Source organism: Symsagittifera roscoffensis, chromosome 4 (assembly GCF_963678635.1).
Source record: "Symsagittifera roscoffensis chromosome 4, txSymRosc1.1, whole genome shotgun sequence".
In the NCBI taxonomy this organism is placed as follows: Eukaryota; Metazoa; Xenacoelomorpha; order Acoela; family Convolutidae; genus Symsagittifera; species Symsagittifera roscoffensis.
In genome coordinates, this window is record NC_087065.1 from 70109736 (window position 1) to 70130501 (window position 20766).

General features: G+C 32.1%; 1 protein-coding gene across 2 annotated transcripts; it reads left to right on the forward strand.

Annotated features, from left to right (window-relative positions):
• The first annotated feature begins 3703 nt into the window (after window positions 1-3703).
• Window positions 3704-10278, forward strand: LOC134845062 (uncharacterized). Of its 2 annotated transcripts, none has more exons than XM_063861905.1 (4): window positions 3704-3730; window positions 4648-4738; window positions 8709-8764; window positions 9844-10278. In XM_063861905.1, exons 2-4 carry the CDS (start codon window positions 4675-4677, stop codon window positions 10189-10191), a joined length of 468 nt encoding a protein of 155 aa, XP_063717975.1. In that variant the 5' UTR covers window positions 3704-3730; window positions 4648-4674; the 3' UTR covers window positions 10192-10278. The 2 variants fall into 2 exon arrangements, with proteins under 2 accessions (XP_063717975.1, XP_063717974.1); XM_063861904.1 differs by lacking the exon at window positions 3704-3730 and adding an exon at window positions 4383-4568.
• The last annotated feature ends 10488 nt before the right edge of the window (window positions 10279-20766 follow it).

The following is a 20766-nucleotide window of genomic DNA, read 5'->3' on the forward strand; positions in this document are numbered from 1 at the left end:
TCCTTAACTAGCTTCTCATTTTCTTCAAAGGGTTTTTAATTTATGAACTGGAACTGCAGTCTAGCTGATAAGAAACCGCATATTAGGTAGCAATTTGCAATTAAACGTTAAATTCGATTATTGAAACTTGTACTCAAGTTTTTAACAATTATTTAATTTAAAAAATCATAAACAAATTTCATCGGCTCAGAAAACAATGCAAATTCAAGTAAAGCAGGGTACTTGGTTTTATTATTACATTAATAGAATCAAATAAATCACTTCACATGTATTAAATAAGTGGCGATAAGAATTTTGAAGAAAAAAAAACCGAATGAAAGTTTCAGTTTTTTTTTTACTATTTTTTATTGGATGTTTTAAAAAAAATAATGCGAAAATTTATTTTCAAACATTGTCAAAAAGACCTGTAAGGGCAGCCAAATGCTTCAAGTTTTCGCCCTTATTCGAACAATTGCGGAAACATAACAAATTTGATGGAATCCTTTATTTTATTTTGCCAATGAGATTAATAAGTCAGCCTCACTTTAAAAGTCCTTAATCATTGTCAAATTACGCACTAAGATTTTAACTGTCTTTTTTTCCTGTAGTAGTGTCTAATCGATACACCGTCTGTACCGCGTCCAGACAATTCATCCTAAAACAGTTTACTCGATACAAAATTCAGAATTTTCGGCCAAAAAACCAAACAATTCAGCAGAAAATTACAGATTATTCAGTCACAGACAATTCAGCTGAAACTGAGTTCAACGGCTAAATAACAAAGAACTTCACAGAAAATTAATAATCGCATTTCTTAATGGTGATCACTGCAGTCGCGCCATATCGAAACAAGACCCGTTGCTGTCCATATAGAATGTTTCACAAAATAAGTGTAGGTTTTTTGGGCGTGGTATGATGAAAGTATCTAAATATGAGCAAAAAACTCATTAAAATTTTAGAAAATATCATTCTAATGTTTCTAAATCTTTTTTAGAGGAACTTTTCATCTTTTTGAAGTTTTTTATTCTCAAGATGGCGCTAAAAATAACTTGAAATATAGCTTTTGAGTAAAACTTAAGGTTTGCGGCTTTTCCTACTATGATAGTTTCCTACTATCTCAGAATTGTTCTACCAGTTTTCTCGTCACTGCGAAAACTTTCTGAAAATTTTTTGTTTTGGTTCAAACTACAGGCTTCAACATGATATATCAATCGACCATTCTGATGATTAATTGTGGTATTGTGGTACTTGATTTTGCATGGAAAACGAAAAAAAACGCACACGAACACCGACTTGTCTATCATTTTTAATGGTCGGAACAAATAAAAAGCCGAAATTTCTAGTTGGGGGATTAACAGCATTTCTTGACAAAAATCATACTAAAAATATTATTCCTTGGTAATTTAACTACTCATCTGCTATTATTTTGAGCAAAGGCTTGTTTGGAGAATTTCATGAGCAATTAATGGAATTTTAGTTTGTTTAAAATGGCTCACTTGGTCATTTTTTTTTTACAAAGATAGAGGTGTTTTTGTTGTTTCTTGCTTCAACTGCAAAGTTTGAGAAACTTCTTTTTTCCGCAAAACTTTGCACCACAAATATCTCAGCATACAAAATTGTTTCAAACTGAATTGAGGCAATCTACTTGGTCGTATAAACTCCATTTACAAATCAAAATAAAACAAATTAAATCAAGTGCCTTTTACTGATATATGAGAAGTCTTGCATTTCGTATCATTCAAATAGCACTGTTGTATCTGTACTTTATCTTTATCTTCTATAATAAATCAATCTGATTGATGAAGACTACAAAGAAAAATGAAGGCCGGACATCAAGCCGACGGGACTTCAATCCAATTTGTAAAGTTAGGGACATCAAGCCAATTTTGGGTCTTTTTATTTATTGTTCAAACATCAATATTTTAACTTCTTGAAATTCAGTACCATTTCAAAATGTTTTGTTCACAATTTTCAGCCGAATTAGCAAAAAATAACAATAATTTGGAAAACTAATCTATTTTGTTTCAAATAACCTGCACAGTTTTAACTGAAAAATAACCATCAGATAAAAAATTACATTGATCGCGTTTGTAATAACCAAACATAACCTATATAATCAATTTTTATGACCCATCCAACAATAAAAAAGGATTTTGAGGGAATTTCAATCGATTATTTTCAAAATTCAAAAATCCTTTATATTCAATCCATTAAAAAAGATTATACTGTATTTTTTAAATTCTTTAAATTTTTTGAATTCAATAAATCCAAATAAATGATTTTTTTTTTGCAAAAATGAAATTTTACTTTGTTTTTTGCAGCGATCTACAAAACTAAAACCCTAATGATTTTTTTCATCCACATATAACTCCCTTCCGCCAACTTAGCATGCCAATTCCTTTTTCCACACCCCCACCACAGTCCATTCCACACACCCCCTATTCGACGCAACCTCTCCCCACACCCTAACACTACCCCCAACTACCAAACATCCTTCTAGACCCCAACCCCCCCCCCCTTCCACACACACACACACACCATCCAACACCCATCCCCCTACTCGCACCCCTTCCTCATCTCTTCACTCATGTTTCACGTTAAATTGAGGGAGGGGGTTAAACTGGGTGGGGGGGGGGGGGGGGGGGCGCGTTACTTTCATCATCAGCCCCCATGATGGGGTGGCTTATAAGGGGTTTAACAAGGGATGCAAATTAAGAAAGGAATGAGGGATGGAAGTTGGCAATAAATTAGAAAAACTAGAAAAAATAGAACACAAAATTTGTGAAAAAAATTGAAAACAAGAGAAGACTGCTCGTATCAGAGCAAAACCCTACACGTTCCGACTGCCTTTGAATTTTGATGGAGCATTAAGTACAAGAAAAAAGTAATTGCAATAAAATAGAGTGATTTTTTTAGTTGAGATTTTTTGTAAAAATCATCCCCCAACTGGCCATATAAAGTACAAATTGATAAATTTTGCTCCTAGTAACAAGTCAATTATTGCAAGTAGGCTTCCTTCAAACCCTTGCAACCATTTCTAAGAAGGATCAGTTGACACGTTAGAAGCGCGAATTATAGCGCGCTTTAGTTGTCGCAAATTGGCCAAAGTGGCAATACTTAAACCCCCATAACTTTACGAAAAATAATCACAGGTGAAATACCTGTTGATTGGTTTAGAAAAAATTTGTCAAAAATGGCTTAAAAATTCAAAGTTTGTCTGAAGAAAAAAAACCACCGCGAGTATAAATGCCTCTGTGGGCGATTGGCTTACCCATTTATTTGGTTCATATTTTAAATTCAGTTCCTCATTTGAAAAGTCAAATACCATTTTCACTTATAACCTTAGGCAACATCAAATATGACAGAAGATTATTTTTGAATGTCGACAAGCTATAGAAATTGGGACTATAAGGCGACTCAACTTATGGGCAAAACTGAAACTGAGCAAAGAAATACCACCCACAAATAGCCAGAAGCTACAGTTTTTGCGAGAAGACATGCAAAGCAGTTGTGTTGAATTGAAAAAAAAAATAAAAAGAAAGCTTTGCAAAAATTATCTGCAGTGAAGTTGCAGAAAACCAGAACAAAAATAGCAAATTTGAAATGAACATTTGGAAGTTCGCATAATTTTTACGTTTCTCATTAGCAGATTAAAATTTTTTTTTATTTGATTACTTTGTTATTGTAATATTTTACCACGTTTTATTTCAAGTTGAAATGGTGAGGAAAGGCAATTAGAAGTTGACTTAAAGTAAGTTTCTTTTATTGTATTATCAGAACGCTCCGTTAAACTTTCTGAACCGACAAACAAACATTTTGAATATACGATTTTTTTCTCCAATTTTGTATTATCCTCTGAATAAAAAAATTGGCTGTAAAATCCGTTGACGTTGTCTTGATTGGTTTGAGTGACAAGCCGTGACAGCGAGCACAAAAAATCGGTACGTTTGTTACGAAAGTCGGAACAAGAAAAGTTCCGAGCAAAACGTTGCAACTCTCTAATAAAACATGCGATAAGTCAACTGCCAATTTGTGAAAACATTGCCGTATTAAAACTTTCAGACTAACGTCGGAAATAAAATTAATTGATCCGTTATAATCGGTTTTAGTCGATTAAAATGGATATTGATTTGTAAAAAAAATATTATAATCCATTTTTAATTAACTATAGTCGATTAATTTCAGTTTATGTGGAGGATGTCAAAGAAATTATTATAGAATCGCTGTTATGCATCAAACTTGAGTGCGGGCAACGTTTTACAGATGAAAAAATAGTGCTTTGACGCTTATAAATTTACATCCCTTCGGTTTGAGGTTCTGTCGGCCTGTAGTCCTAGACCATATAAAATATTGTCTCAATGCACACCTTTATTAGCAAAACTCGACTTTATTCGTACCTGAAACTGAAACTGCAACTAAAACTAGACAGTTTCAGTTTAAATAAGTCAGACCATATAGTAAACATAAAATGAAAGCACACATTTTACAATAGATAAAATTCATTTCTCAGAAATCCATCTTAAATGCATTTGTTGCTTTAATTCAGTGGATTTCTACGCGTCTCTTGTTTTTAATAAAATAATGCTGCCGTGAGTTTGTTCCTTCATTTCTGCGTGTATTTCTTCAGGTTATTTTCTTTCTAGCAAATAAATTTTCAATTTCAATCAGGACAGAAATCTAGTCTGTGAGGCAAAAATGGCGCATTACACGGACTACTGGTACAGCAACAGCGATGATTCAGATAGTAGTCTTGAACCAGGTTTGTCTCAGTGATCCAAACTCATCGAGGACACATGTACAAAACCCCGCACTGCAGTTCCAAAGATAAAAATCGATTAAACTTGAGTTTTTTGTCAGTGTCTGTAATTGAGAAAAAAAACTGGTTTTATAATATAATTAAAAATGGATTATATTGCTTTTATTTGAAAAGCATTAAAATCGAATGCAAAACAATTATAATCGATTATTTTTCATTTTATTGAGATGCAAATTTCTTCAATTTCAACCCTTTGATTTTTGATTTTATTTTTTGTTACTCATTATCTCAATTTTCTTACTTATAACAATTTTCTTAAATTTTGTTAAAACTTTGGATTACTTTTGAAAAATAATAATCCATTATAATTGATTATAATCCATTTTTTCGGCACTTTTTGACAATTATGATGAAATATTTTGGCAAAATAATCAATTTCAGTGCCAAACTCTAACCCCCCCATCAGTTTACCACAATTGCCGTTCACCCCCCCCCCCCCTTATAGTTATAATTTGGGGAGGGGGTTTATGATTGACATTGGCGTTGAGACATGGCATTTAGTAAAATACATAAAAGCATTCATTTTGCATATTTCCTGCAAAAATTGCAAAATTTCTGCAAAAAACAAATCAAATTTAGTTCTAAAAATAAAATGTTTCATGATCGATTATGATGGATTGTTATGGTTTTTTGTTATAAAAATAAACAATTAATTGATTATTTTCATAATGAAAATCCATTATAATCCATCATAATCGATTATGAAACGTTTGATTTTTAGAACTAAAATTGATTTTTTTTTTAGCAGAGAGTTTGCAGGAAAAATGCAAAATGTATGCTTTTATGTCTTTTACTAAATGCCATGTGTCAACGACAATGTCAATCATAAACCCCCTCCCCAGAATTCAACCATAAGGGGGGGGGGCGAACGGCACTCGTGGTAAACTGGTGGGGGGTTATAGTAAACTGGGGGGAAGGGGGTTTCTACCATTAAATATCCCCCCTAACACTGTTTAAACCATACCCTCCTTCCCCCTGCAGAATGAAGTGTTAAGATGAGATGTGATGAAAATACATACATTTTATTGTGAAATCTAACATTTTATGAAACGTAAAACCTAACAACTGCACTAAACAGAAATTGAGATAACTTTGAGAAAATTTGTAAATTTCATGAATAACTTCTCGAAAAAATCCATTATAACCGGTTATAATCGATTATAAAAGATTATATTGACATAAAACATAGAAGGATTAGAATTCATTTTTATGGATTATAATCGATTATTTTGTAATTTCATAGATACTGACCATATAATCGATTATGATCCTGGCTAAAATCTTTCAAAAATGGCGGATATGGGGTGGGGTGGGGTGGTGATTCAGGTGGAGGGGGGTTGGCTCAGGTTACCGCACCGGAGTTGCATGGATAATAATCGATTATAATGGAAAATTGCTGTCTAAAATGTTGTCATTATAATCCATTTTTGTGGCAAATTTAGACCACAAAATTGATTATATTGTAATTATAATCGAATATTTTCGTAAAAACACGATCCATTAAAACCCATTATAATGATTTATAATCCAATTAAAAACCATTATAATTGATTATAACGGATTATAATCTATACATTTTTTTGCGAAATCATTTGCAAAACTTGCAACATTTTTGCGTTACTCATGGCCTACTCGCAGTCTGAATCTACTCGAATTAACACCCCCCACCTAACTTTGCCCCCCATCCGTCCGCATTTGCCCAAACCCCGAAATTTGATAAATGCAGAAATTCTATTCTTGCAAATAATTGCATGACGCAAAACAAAATTAAAATGGAAGAAAATCTATTTTAATTGATTTTAAATGGATTATAATTAATTTTCAAATTAATAAAACAATGGATTATAATAGATTTTTGTTCCGTTTTGTTGTTTGAGTGCAACATGGGAAACGATCGCATTGATTATTATATTTTAGACCACAACAATTCTTATTAATTGATTTCTTTTCACTTTTCTTAGATCTCAGAGAATATAAGTTTGAAAGACAATATTGACAAATTTATAGACAATATTGACAAATAATATAGACAACACGGTTGAACTCCATAGACCAAAAATGCTAATCATGCAAATCCAGAAACTAAGTCTATGAAAAAATGCTAGCCCTGCAAGTTTCATAACGTTTGCCAAAATGGTGTCATCGAAATTTCGAAGAGTCTTTTCTCCTTTTGGCATAAAATTCGGTATATCTTACTTTATAAAAACTTACAACTTTTGGTCACAAAAACGCAAACCACACAATTTCCATTTACGAAACATTTATGATGGCATTTTTTTTGATGGCGACAAAAAAAATTTGGAAATTGCCCCGAAAATTTTTCTAAAGTTTTTTTCAACCTTAAATCGAATTTTGTACTAAAAAAAAAACATTTTCAAAAAAAAATTGCATGCAAAGTTTAATTTTTTATGTGCATAACGTAGTCCTGGATACACTAATTTTGGATTTTTTCCTTTTCGCTTAATACTTTTTTCAAAAACGCTAAAATCTCCTCTTTCTTTTGAGTGGCTTGTTTATGTATGCCTTGATCATTGACTGATAAATTCAAAGTCAGTTTACCAAAATTTAAAAGTTTGATACTTTCGTTAAATTATTTGAGAAAGACAGAATTATGAATTTTCAGGCCTTTTCCAATGCGTTTAAATGACAGAAGGTCAAATCTTTGGTTACATTACGTTTGAGTAACCACGTTTTTTGTCACTTGTGTTCGGTTATGAACACAACCGAAAAAATTTAAGAAATTGAAAAGAAAAAATTTTTTTTTTTGGTACATGGAAAAATGCTGGGCAGACAGTTTCCGTATAGGAAAATTGTAGACCTTTCATGCAATTCTCTCTACTTATAGAATTGCATGAAAAGTATATGATAAGCGTTTTTGTTCAACCCGGGTAAAGTCTTGGATGTTTTTTCTTGCTTACATGCACTCTAAATAACGTACAAGTAAAAGTTCATAACTTAAATACATAAGGGTGCGCAATAATTTGTCAAGTTTTGTGGTTAGTCAATCAAAATTGACTGCCGTAAAATAGTACTCCAGGGGGGACCCTTTGCAAATGTTTGGCAACTGCAATTGAGGAGGAAATGGTCGTTATAGAGCCCGTTTTTAAATCTTGTTTTTCAAACTGATCGTAGTCTAATGTTTGAGTTTTTATAAACGCCTCTATTGGCGATTGGCGTACCCATCTGTTTGGTTCAAATTTTAAATTTAGTTTCTTATTTGAAAGTCAAAGCCCTTATTCAGTTTTTAACCTTAGACATTTACCAACCCAATTGTTTAGATTGCAAAATGCTAGCATGTCTAATTTGGATTACTATTTGAGCAGTTAATTTACTTTACACATATACGTAGAAGCATATGTTTTGATTGCAAAAGAAACTATCTCTAGGCAATGCAAAATGGAATGTTGTGATTGCAAACCTATCTTTGGGCAACGAAAAGTGACAGCGAAACTTTGCAAAACAACAGACCTGTTAGAGAATACCACCAACAGGAAAAACAAAAGAGAGACTTGCAAAAAGTAGCTGCAGAGAAGTTGCAGAAAATTCAAAACAAACTAAAAAAAAATAGCAGATTTGAAATGAACATTTAGTAGTTCGCATAATTTTGACATTTCTCATTTGAAGATTCAAATTTTTATTATTTAATTACTTTTTAATTGTAATATTTATCACGTTTTAATTCAAGTTGGTAGGCAAGGATAGGCAATTATAAGTTGATTTCAAGTAAGTTTCTTTTATTGTTTTATCAGAACGCTCCGTTAAATTTTCTGAACCGACAAATTTCTTGAAAATATGATTTTTTCCTCTGTTTTTGTTTTATCCCCTGAATAAAAATTTGGCTGTAAAGTCGGTTGACGCCGAGACAATTTTGAGTGACAAGCCGTAATAGTTTTCATTTATCATGTATATTTAGATGACATGGCTCAAATGGAACTTCGATCATCTGGTTGTCATCAAATTATTGACCCGGTATGTTAATTAACTTAAGCACAGAGTCGCAGCGGAGCTCGCGCTTTTTGCGAGAACATAAAAAATTAGCATTGCAAGCTTGCCGACATAAGTAATTGCGATATAAATTATAACGAAAAACAATGTCGAAAAAAAACGAAAAAAAATGAACGCAGAAAATCCAATTGTTTGTCTCAAAAATGTTAATTTTGAGAATTAAAAAATCTACACAATTGCTAGCCTTTAAATAGCCTTAAAAACAAATAGAGACTGGCAGCTAGGCCGACAAAAACGGGTAAACGCCGTTGAGCCAAAAAATATTTGTTGTCAAGAAATTTGAGCTACAAGGTTTAAAACTTTGGTTTTCTAATACTTACTCTAATAACTTACTCCTTTCGAACAAAATGAGAACATAAAAAATTTTTTCTTTTCAAACAACAAACACTTAGGTCACCAAGGCGAAAAAAAATAAGCCGAAACACTTCAGGCCGATTACAGAGAGTAGATCCACAGTTTACAAGAATAAACAAAAAAAATTTAGTTACAATTACATTGCACGGCGCAGGAAAATCCTTTATATGGCAACTAAGCCAAAAAATTTGACAGACATACAATAGGTCGACAATAAACCGACCGTTTTTTTAGGTTTTTAGTTTAAAAAAATAGCAGCCCTGGCCGGGTTCAAACCTAGGATCTTGCTGTCGCATACGTGGTCTCTATGTCTTGCCTTAGTATGCAGGAGACCCTTATGAACTTGAATACATTGTAAATCAAGCTAGCACATGATACATAACGTTCTTGTGATTATTATTACTTTTGTTTTTGTAAGATTTTGGTTTTTTGAAAGTATCTCTCGAAAAATGTCCCCTGTGCTGAAGGCGCGAAAGAAATTTTTTCAAAAACTTCAAAAAAATTCAGGCCAGAAATCTTTTGTTCACCAATTTTGTTCATCGGAATTTATGTGTTTTCAGTTATCTCTGACAAAATAACCTTTCAAAACACTCTGGCATAGTAGACTCTTCTTAGTAAAGGGCAGTTTTGTTTAATAAAAAAAACAGTAATTTATTTTCAAAGTTAAAGTTTAATCTCAGTTTTTTTAGGACTTTTATTACCACTATACGACACATCACGGAAAAATCCACATCAAATACTCAAAGCAACTTCTGCCTTCAACTCCGAACCAGTTTGCCGGAAATCTTGGCAACGGGGTCTACGTCAGCGACTGCCACCCTTCGACAAAAACAAGTACTCTCCGATACCAGTTGTTCAAAAAAGGAAAAAAATCTGACTTCAAAATGGTTTGCTATGTCAAACTGCGCAAATCGGACGTCAAGAGATTGTACCCGGATGTAAAGCAATACGCAGATGGACGCCGGTCGTTTAGAATTAATACTCATCAACAGCCGATGTCGCTTAATGGGATCGAACACAGTTTTGGCGATCGTTGATCGATCACCTAGTGGCTAGAAGTATGACAAAAAATGAAATAACTTAGAAAAAAAGCTATATTAAAGTTTTTGTTCTATTCAAATAACTCTTCATCTAGCAGAAATATTTTGTGTTACAAAAAAAAAAGATATTTAGAATAGTTATTTAAATTGCTACCAATATCTGTTTTCATAAGAGAAACTGATTTTTATTTAACAGCATCAGTGGCATGCGCTGGTTTTTTTACGAGCGGTTGCTTTTTGAAAAAATGTAGAAAAGTTTACCAGCTTTTGTTTCGCTCTACAGACTTGGTTCTCCATGCTTCTACCCTTTTTCAACAATATTTTTGGGGCTGCAGGTGATTGTTTGGAAAAAAGGCAAAACTAGTTTAGTGTATAACAGCGTTGAACAAATCTTTGAAAAATAACATTGAAAAGTTTAACATTCCTACAACTTTGTTAAGATATCCTCTACAGTAGCGTGCTGATTCTGGACCACGCCATCCTATCCCATTTAATACTATTAGACGGCACCCATTTTTAGTTGAGCGTCCTCAAAACTTTTTATAAGTTATGTTCTAAGTCAATTTACTCTTACAGCGCAGGCCAACAAACACGACTTTTTGATCAAACTTTTCGAAAACAGCCCAAAACGTAGTTTTTAATCAAATTTTTCAAAAATGTACTTGCCGCACCTTATCTTTTTAGTGATAAGAGAAAACATTGAAAATTAAATTGATCGATCTTAAAACAATGGATCTGCGGAAGTTCAAAATGTAATTGAAAAAAAAAGCTTTTGATCCGTTTTCTTTTTTTATTGTTTAATTGGCTTCAAACGGCAGTTGGATCATTCAAGGCTTCCTCCTGATAGAATTAACTTTGTTTTCAACTAAAGTGCAGCTAACTTTGTTTTCAACTTAATAAAAACTCTGTATTAAATGTCTTTAAGCAGCCTAGCATAAGTTCAATCTTTCAAACAAACGTGTATCCAGGTTCTGTTCTGGACTCGAAACGAACTGGAAAGAACGGTTGATTACTATAGATAAATTCCTATCGTGCAGCTCTAGAGAAAAGTTGATTACTGTTAGCCGTTCGGTAAAAGAATAGTTCATATGTAGTAAGGTACAATCTTTTTCATAACAAGACAACTTGTTTCAAGGCGAATCCCTGAAAATTTCAACTGCCGTTTGAAGTCGATAGAAAAAAAAAGAGAAAATACAAACATTTTAACGTACTTTTTTGATACCCCAAATGCTATTAAAAATACAAAGTGATGTAATTTGAGTCTGATAACGCACTAAAACCCAAACTTTTGCTTGAGTTATATTTTGGAACCTGATCCAAACTGTATATTATTATTTGTTATAAATTAGATATTTTATCCCTTTAAAATACTGAAGACTAACAAATCATACTCCATCTAACTAACAACCCATTTATTTGTAAGTGCTGAAACTACTTGTAGATTCAGCACCAGAGCATTCTGAATTTAACTTACAGCTTAGTTGCCTTTTCCAGGAGACCAACTCGTAACAAACCAGTATCCTCTAGATCTATTGAGACTGAGAGATATAAGAGTAAGATTAAGATCGGTATTAGACTAAGAAGTTGCATGAATCTATCCGGCCAAAAATAAGATAGCGTGACGAGCAATCGGTGTACCTTATCTGAAATTACTATATGAGTTAGAGCTACATCCCAACTCATCTGGTGCGACCAAAAGTCTTGAATAAGACCTTAAGGAATAAAATAGCTTAAATCTAACCAAAAAAAGCAAGCAAAAAAAGATTAAACTTAGACAAACATTCACAAAAATGTTACACGATAATAATTTAATTGAAATGTCTCTACGACTCAATAGATCAAAGCCACTATTCCGAACAGTACGACAACTCCCCGATATTTGAAGAAGATCTCGGACAAGAGATGATATACGACTGCAACGGAACTTTCCCAAAAGTTCAATGGTCGTACGGAAAAAGCCAACACAAATTTTTTTTCTTTAAAGTTTTAATAGCAATGAATTTAGATTTTCATTTGCAGACATAGTATTGTTGAAGACAAATCTTCATCACTAATTACAGGCGCTAAATTTATTATTGTACACTAACGACTCATAAAAACATCACTAGTCGTTTCATTTAATCTGCAGTAAATTTGAAAAAGATATCTACAGAAAAGATTTATTAAAATTTAAAAAAAAATTAGTTAAAATACACAAATTGTTAGTAATATACAAATCATTTCTTCAATTCAGCTTCATCACCTAAACATAACAAGCAAATCATAAAATCACTAACATCAACAAAAACTAAACCTATCAATTAAACTTTAAATTATTCTAAAAAGGCCTATTCTAATTTTTACTTTTACCTAAATTAAACCTTTTGAACTAAACATATCATCAAGGCTTTCCTTGGATCTTCATTTCAATTTTATCCCAACTAAATTTTATATCCTTAATTTAAATCTTGATCATCAAGGCTTATCCTTGGATCAAATAGAACAATTTTGATCCCCCCCACACAGTTAGCATAGTGTCCAACGACCTCAAACGTCGATTCACTACCCAACCCTTTCTACGACCCAGGACTAACAGAAGTTTTTCAATCACACTAACCATTCTAATTAGAATAAACAGTGAAGAACTTAGGTTATTCATCCTTCACTTGACCACCCCCCCCCCCCCTCTTACCTCACCCAGGATAACACTTAAACTTAGTAAGTTTAAAATAGTACCTAACGCACTACTTGTGTTCTATTTATACGTGAACCTTGTGCATCGATTTACTACTCTCCAATCCTTGAACTGAACACAATCATTACCCCTAAGTAAGATTAGGTAAGTTAACACCTTAACTTAGACTAGCCACGAGAAAGTAACAATCATTCTTCGGAATCGATATATGCTTTTCTCTCCAACCCTAAACAATACGGCCCAAGTTGGGCTAACCCGAAAAAATCTTAAGAACTAATAGTGTATGCATTAAAAATCACTAATTCAAATATTGCATCCGTCATCCTAAACCTTATGTCACTAGACAATTTAGGAAATAAACAAACAATCATATTAAACAACTGTGAAATAAACAACGAGAAATTTGATCTCGTAATCACTCCACACAGACAGTCAACAGGAAATATTAAAAGCAAATGATAAACAATTAAACGAAAAATTTCAAGCAAACAAAGACAGATTACACGAAAAAGATTTTCAAAACAAAGAAACGCATTCTCCGAATCAGAAACAAGTCATTTACAAGAACTTTATGGATTAAAAGACTCAATAAATAAGAATTACCCAGTTAATGATACATTATATTTTTCTGACCCAGAAACCACATCACATTCATCAATACAAGGCAAACGAAGAATAAAAAACACATACAAGATTAAACCAGTACGACTATTCAATTAGAATTAACCAGTAAAACACATTGAAAGTTACAAAATGACAGTCATGCAGCACAAAAAAATGAGTCAAAATGAAGAAAGTGAAGATGAAAACTCCATCCTCCCAATAATAATCACTTCCCTAACTGATGATAGAAGACAAACAAAATTTTGTCAAAATTTAATAGCACTTTTATTTGAAAGAGGAGTTACTCCATACACAGCAGAATTTCCAGAAGTAAAAATCAAAGACAAATTGTCGACCAATCTCAAAGGAATATAAAACCTAACACAATAGTATGTAATCTATACCATAGAAATGCAGACCCCAAGTTAATTTCATGGTACGTATCTACTTCAAACAGACGACGTAGATATAGAATTTTCAAAGTTATTCACAATGAGCAAATTCATTATTTACTAATGAAGTGTTTCGAATAATTTATGTTTGAACTGGTGAAGTTCCTTGAGATTCTGGTTTTTCTAATATAGATAAAAAGCTATAAATTATTCGAAACACTTCATTAGTAAATAATGAAGTGTTTCGAATAATTTATAGCTATTTATCTATATTAGAAAAACCAGAATCTCAAGGAACTTCACCAGTTCAAACATCAAAACATACAACTGTAAGACATGAAATCACAAAATTTTCCGAATATTTAAAGACAATCCGTGAAAATTTAACCAGTAATGACGTTGCACAAAACGATAAACACGATTTACAAAAAATCTTAGCATGGTTTATCATAGATTATTTCACACATAACTTTGATTTAATATCACAAGCGAGGAAGAATTTCAGACCCCAAAATTCAACAGATGATACAGTTTTGGCAGAAGAATCAGATTATATTTGGGAATCTGAATGGTCTCATCCATTATTCCTTAGCATATCAACAGATATTTCAAGTCAAGCCATTGGCACAATTTCCATTAACAAAGATTTTGTTAAGGTATATTCACTCACAAATGATGCAACACCTTTAAACTACAATTCATTTCTACCCGATAGAACAGGAAATAATAGTTTAAATTCAACTGTCATACAACAAGAAAAACTAAATGGTACTAGGAACCTCACACAACAAGATATTCAAACATCATCACATTTCGCAATTGAAGAAGTAGTTACAACAGAAGTAACAACAACACAACAAAGTATCTCACCAATACATCCAAATCTTACAACTCCAAGACCAAAAAATCCAACCATACCACAGGTAACATTACAATCTACAGTTAAACCCACCATCGAACCAAGATACCCACATGTGAGCTACTAACCATTTAAACCTATGATCAAACCAATACAAAAACAAAGAACATTCACTGGAAATATTTTTGCAGAACACAATTATAACTCTGTATTTAGAACACAAACATCAAAATGTTTTCGCCCAAATACCTAAAATTATTTAATTTCTCAAAGACAACCTTTTCGACAACCAACAACAACCTCAGTCAATTCTCATGACTATCCACGCATTTCACCAGACCAAAGTGAAAATTATCCATTTTTTCAACAGAAAAAAAATAATGAACAAAACCAAGGTACACGCAAAATACCTTATTTTACATGTAAATATTTATCATCAGATGAAGATGACTATTATCAACCAGATATTTTTGCACCATAAACACAAAAATACCGTGTGAAATCACCACGACCAAATCAAGCATCCCAAAATACAAATTTTTACTCACAAAACCTAGCTAATACACAAAATCACCAACCCTTGCAAACGCAAAACCCAACCGATACACAATCCAATCAACCAATACAAAGGCAAAACCCAGTAAACACAGATTATTATCAACCAACACAAATGCAAAACGAAATCCCACTACCCTATTATTTACAACAACACGAAATCACAAAAAGTCAACTTACAAATTTTTCACAAATGCCAAATGCCGCAGAATCATTACAGATGACTATGAATCTATACCTCATGGGTGGATCATCAATACAATCAAACGAGCCATTGATGGTATTCACCGTCACAGGTCCTGAATTTTCTGTAGAAGATTATTTAAATGCAGTCACAGCAAATTTAATTTTAAACATTGGACCTGAAACCATAAATACGCCACTTTACCAAAATTGGTTACATAAACGCACAGCGTTAATACAAACCACACTTGATGGCGCAGCTCGAAAACGGTTTTCAGTTTTACCTATAGAAATAAAATCAGATTGGAAAAGATTCACAGAAGAATTTTCAAAAGTGTTTGATTCAGAAAAGAACAAACAACATCAAAGACTTTTATGCAAAGAAATTCGTAGACTACCAAATCAAACGATCAAACAACTAGCAGTAAAGATCGAAACACTAGTCCGAAAAGCATGTTCACTAAATACTCATGATTATAAAAAACATAAAAATGACAGAAATTTTAATGATGACTCTAACACCTCAATTACGAAACATTGCAATTAAAAAGAGAACATAACTTATGGGTGGATCATCAGTAACATCGAATAAACCATTAATGGTATTCACAGGAACAGACCCTGAATATTCTGTAGAAGATTATCTAAATGCAGTAACAGCAAATTTAAGTTTAAATATAGGACCCGAACCAATTAATACGCCACTCCATCAAAATTTGATATATAGACGCAGAGCATTAATACAAACAACCCTAGATGGCGCAGCTCAAATATCGTTTTCAGTATTACCCATAGAAATAAAATCAGAGGGGAAAAGATTCACACAAGAATTTTCAAAAGTGTTTGATTCTGAAAGAAACAAACAATATCAAAGAATTTTATGCAACGAAATCCGCAGATTAACAAATGAAACAATTAAACAATTAGCAGTACGAATCGAAACACTAGTTCGAAAAGCATCACTTAATACACCTGATTACAAAAACACAAAAATGATAGAAATTTTAATGATGACTTTAACACCTCAATTAAGGAAAATAGCTATAAAAAAGAGAGCATATCATCCTTCCTCAATTCGAGAAACAGATCTAGATTTCAGAAAACTAGTAGATAAACTAGAACAAGCAGAGATCACTATGAAACTAGAAGAAACGGAAAATCTCAAATTACAGTACATTAATAATATTCGAACAACTACAACACAAATAAATAATATACATAATTCAGATACAGATTTATCCGAAAAAATCACTGAAATTTTGAATATTTATGAGAAAAACCCAAGTGTTAAAGGTAAACCATCATTTAAAAAATGATGTAACTGTTGCCGAAGATACGGACACAGTATTGCTGAATGCGGACAAAAACAGCAAGACAATCAAAATAAACCACAAAACTACAAAGAACCAAATTCTATCAATACATGAAAAAAGATTCATAGTATCAATGGCTCTGGAAAACCACTATAGCTCAAATCATTCAAGAAATCATTCACCTTATAACTCTAACTACAGAGGTAGATCACCAGATAGTAGAAATTCACGAAATTCCTCACAAAATCGATATAGTCGATCACACAGTAGAGAAACCCATTATCGGAATAATTGTTCACGATCAAACTCAAACAAACAGAATTACTCGTTTGATACCAGTTCCCATTCATATCCTAGGATTAGACACTATTCAAATGACAGATCAAGAAACTCATCATACAGTAGACATCTAATTATTCCAACAATAGGAACAGAAATTATTCAAATAATCGCAATCAACAATATAACAATCGATCACGAGATGATTCGAACAATCGATCAAATCACCAAAGATTTAATTATAACAATTATGAAATTAGATCACGAGAAAGTTCACAACATAGGAATCGAAACTATAACAATAAACAAGGAAACTACCCTCAATCACCTCATAGGAATAACACACGTTATCCAGACTCTCAAAACAAACATAGAAGTAATACACCAAAACATCAGAGACAATAAAAAAAGTACAAACAACTGATGAAACAAATTCTGACCCCCTGGTATTGATAACACAGAAACTACTGAGTTACAATTAAATCACATTAATTGTGAATTCACAGAAAGTGAAAGTGATATAGAAAACACACTAATTATCAACATGATAAAAGTTGAAAATGATTATGAAACTGTTACATACGAATAACCTTTTCATTCACAAATTTACGAAAATCATTTGAAATTACTTTTAGATTATCACACTAGACCTAGAAATCATAACATACCAATAAATAGTAATTGAAGTAACAACATCACAGCAATCTGAAAAAGAACAAACACCATGTTCTAGTACAAATCACATTTACCAGAATACTTCAAAAGAACGACCAAAAGAAAAAATTTGGATAAACCCCTTTCTTTTAGAAAGTCCAAAAAGTAAAAGACTTTCAACCACCAGACCTTGAAATAGATTTTTTAATAGACTCTGGAGCAGAATCAAATATCATCAATATTTCAACTTGGATTGAAATCAAAATCCTAACTCAAGACTAACACCCATAAAAAGAAAAAGTTGACTAGCAACGGCACAAGGCTCAACCCTAACAAAATATGGAAAAATTCAACTTTTCCTTGTTCCCACTAAAACAATGGAACAAAATAAACTTCTCAATAAACCATTTAAGCAAATAATCCATATTACAGTTATAAAACACAATATTATTGGAATTCCATTCATCACAAAGTATATACCAACTATTAATATATTAGATATTTAAATTAATATAAAAAATAATTATACAAAAATGCAAAACGCCGCTTTAACATTCTTCCAAGTTCACCAGTACGACAAAAATCAAAATAGACATTTTCTCTATATGTCAGATTTTGAATTAAAACCAATTCAAAAATTTTTTAGAGTAACAATGTCATCCATAAAATACATGAAAAACTCAAAGTCCGATAATAATTCTCTACACGTGTATAATAATGCACCATAAAAAAATCACCTTACCCTTAGGACTCTTAGGATATTGTGAAACTAATGCAACACTTTCCCCCACAAAACAAGTAGCATACTCAGTAAATAATATATTACAACTACTAGATATATGTCAATCAACAATCCTCGATGATGAATTATCAGTAAATATTATAATAAGTATTGAAAAAAGGAACACATTCTATTTCACAAAAACACCTTATTTTAAACCAACATTCAAAATATCATACTATACAGAACAACAACAAAAATTCTTGACAATGTTCAATTTTCAATACTCTCAATTAACACAGAATGAATTTGAAAAATTAGCCGATTTATTTTTCAGATATCCAACAGTTTATGCAATATTTAAACTTGTCGTTGGAAAAATAACTTCACCACTACATTTACCTTTGAAACCTGACGCAGTTTTCAAAAAACAAAGAGCAAGTAAAGTAGTAATTCATTTACATGACAAAGTCAATAGACAACTTGACATTCTAGAACAATACGAAATTATATCTCCAGTAAATAAAGAAGAACAACCGAAAGGAAACGCCTTTATTAAGCTTGTTATTATCCTCGCCAAAGGAGAATCATTAAAAATAATTCCAGATGCTAGATACCTCAATTCACTAATTGATTAATCCAAATGTAATTGGCCAATAAAACCAATTCAAGTAAGTTTCACAAAATTGAACGGTAAATATTTCACAACCGCTGACATGAATAGTGCATATAACTAAATGCCACTAGATGAACAGTCACGACGATTAACACAATTCGTTTTTGAAAATCAACAATACGAGTTTAATAGATTGTTCTATGGCATATCCATAGGACCAGCAGCTTTGTCAGCCTTCTTGAGTAAAATCTTTAGACCACTCTAACTTAGTAAAAATTCAATCACATATTCAGACGATGTTTTTATGAAATCACAAACAAAAGATGAAATGTTCATAGTTCTAATAAAATATCATCAAATTTTAAAGAACTATAACATGAAAGCAGACCCAGATAAATCACATTTTTTCTTAACACGCGTAAAATTTCTTGGACACATCATAGAAAAAGACACTATAACCCCACTGAAATCACGAATTGATTCAATTCAAAAACTCCAACCATCAACAAATAGAAAAAAAAATCCAAGAGTTCCTTGGAATGTTAAATTTCTAAGTAAATACGTATATAAAATGCAATTGTACTTAAGACCATTCTATAACATTCTTAGACGACAAAATAACTTTGAATGGACAACAGAACATCAAACACGATTTGAAGAAATCAACAAAACTTCTCACTGAACAAATTTTAAACACAATCCCAAATCCAAATCAACCATTTTATGCAATGTGCGATGCTTCAAAATTTGGCATCGGAGCAGCATTATTACAATCCCGCAATGGAACAAATAAAATGAATTTTATATCAGCAAACTCTCGCCTATTTACACAAGCTGAGTTACGACTCTCTACCCTTATGAGAGAGTGCGCAGCTATTACACACACCTTAGCGGAATATGAATTTTTGATACTTGGATCCAAACATCCAACAGTTTTGTTTACAGACCATAAACCTATCGTGTTTGTTTTTACACAAAAATCAAATCCAAACCATCGAATTTATAGATTTCAATTAATTTTAAATAAATTTCCAAACTTACACATAGTATGGACAGCAGGAAATAACCTTGCACTAACTGATACTCTTAGTAGAAATACACCACTTGAACTATTAACAAGAAAAACAACAGTTGAAATACCACAAAATATAAAATTTTGTCCCGACAAAGATGAAACATCACATCGATTAGAATGTAAACATGCAGTAAAATCTGACGTAGAACAATCACAAATTAACTAACTGCAACTTTTTCTACTCTATTTAGATTTTCAAAACAAACATTATGAAATTGATTTATTAAGCACATCTACATTCAAGCCGATAGGCTATTCACATTGGATCAAAAATAATACTGAACAAAAAAGAATTAAACAGCAACCACATAAAAAGGACCCATTTCCCTTAATAGAAAAGGAAAATCTAACTGATACAATAAATTGATCAGGACCGTTACCAAATGATTCAAAATACACAAAAATACACGTTTTTAATCTTCATGACCTACTTGATACAATACCCTATCAAAAATCAAAGTAGAAAACATTTTTCTACCAGCAACAGAAAAATCACACTAGAATTAGTACAGAAATACCAAAACCTTGATCCCGTCATTAGACAACTCAAATTATGGCACAAATATAAAACCAAACCAACAAAAGCTGATACCACAATCTTAGGAAACAAAACATCAGATACTTCAGAAAATTTCAAAACACCACCAT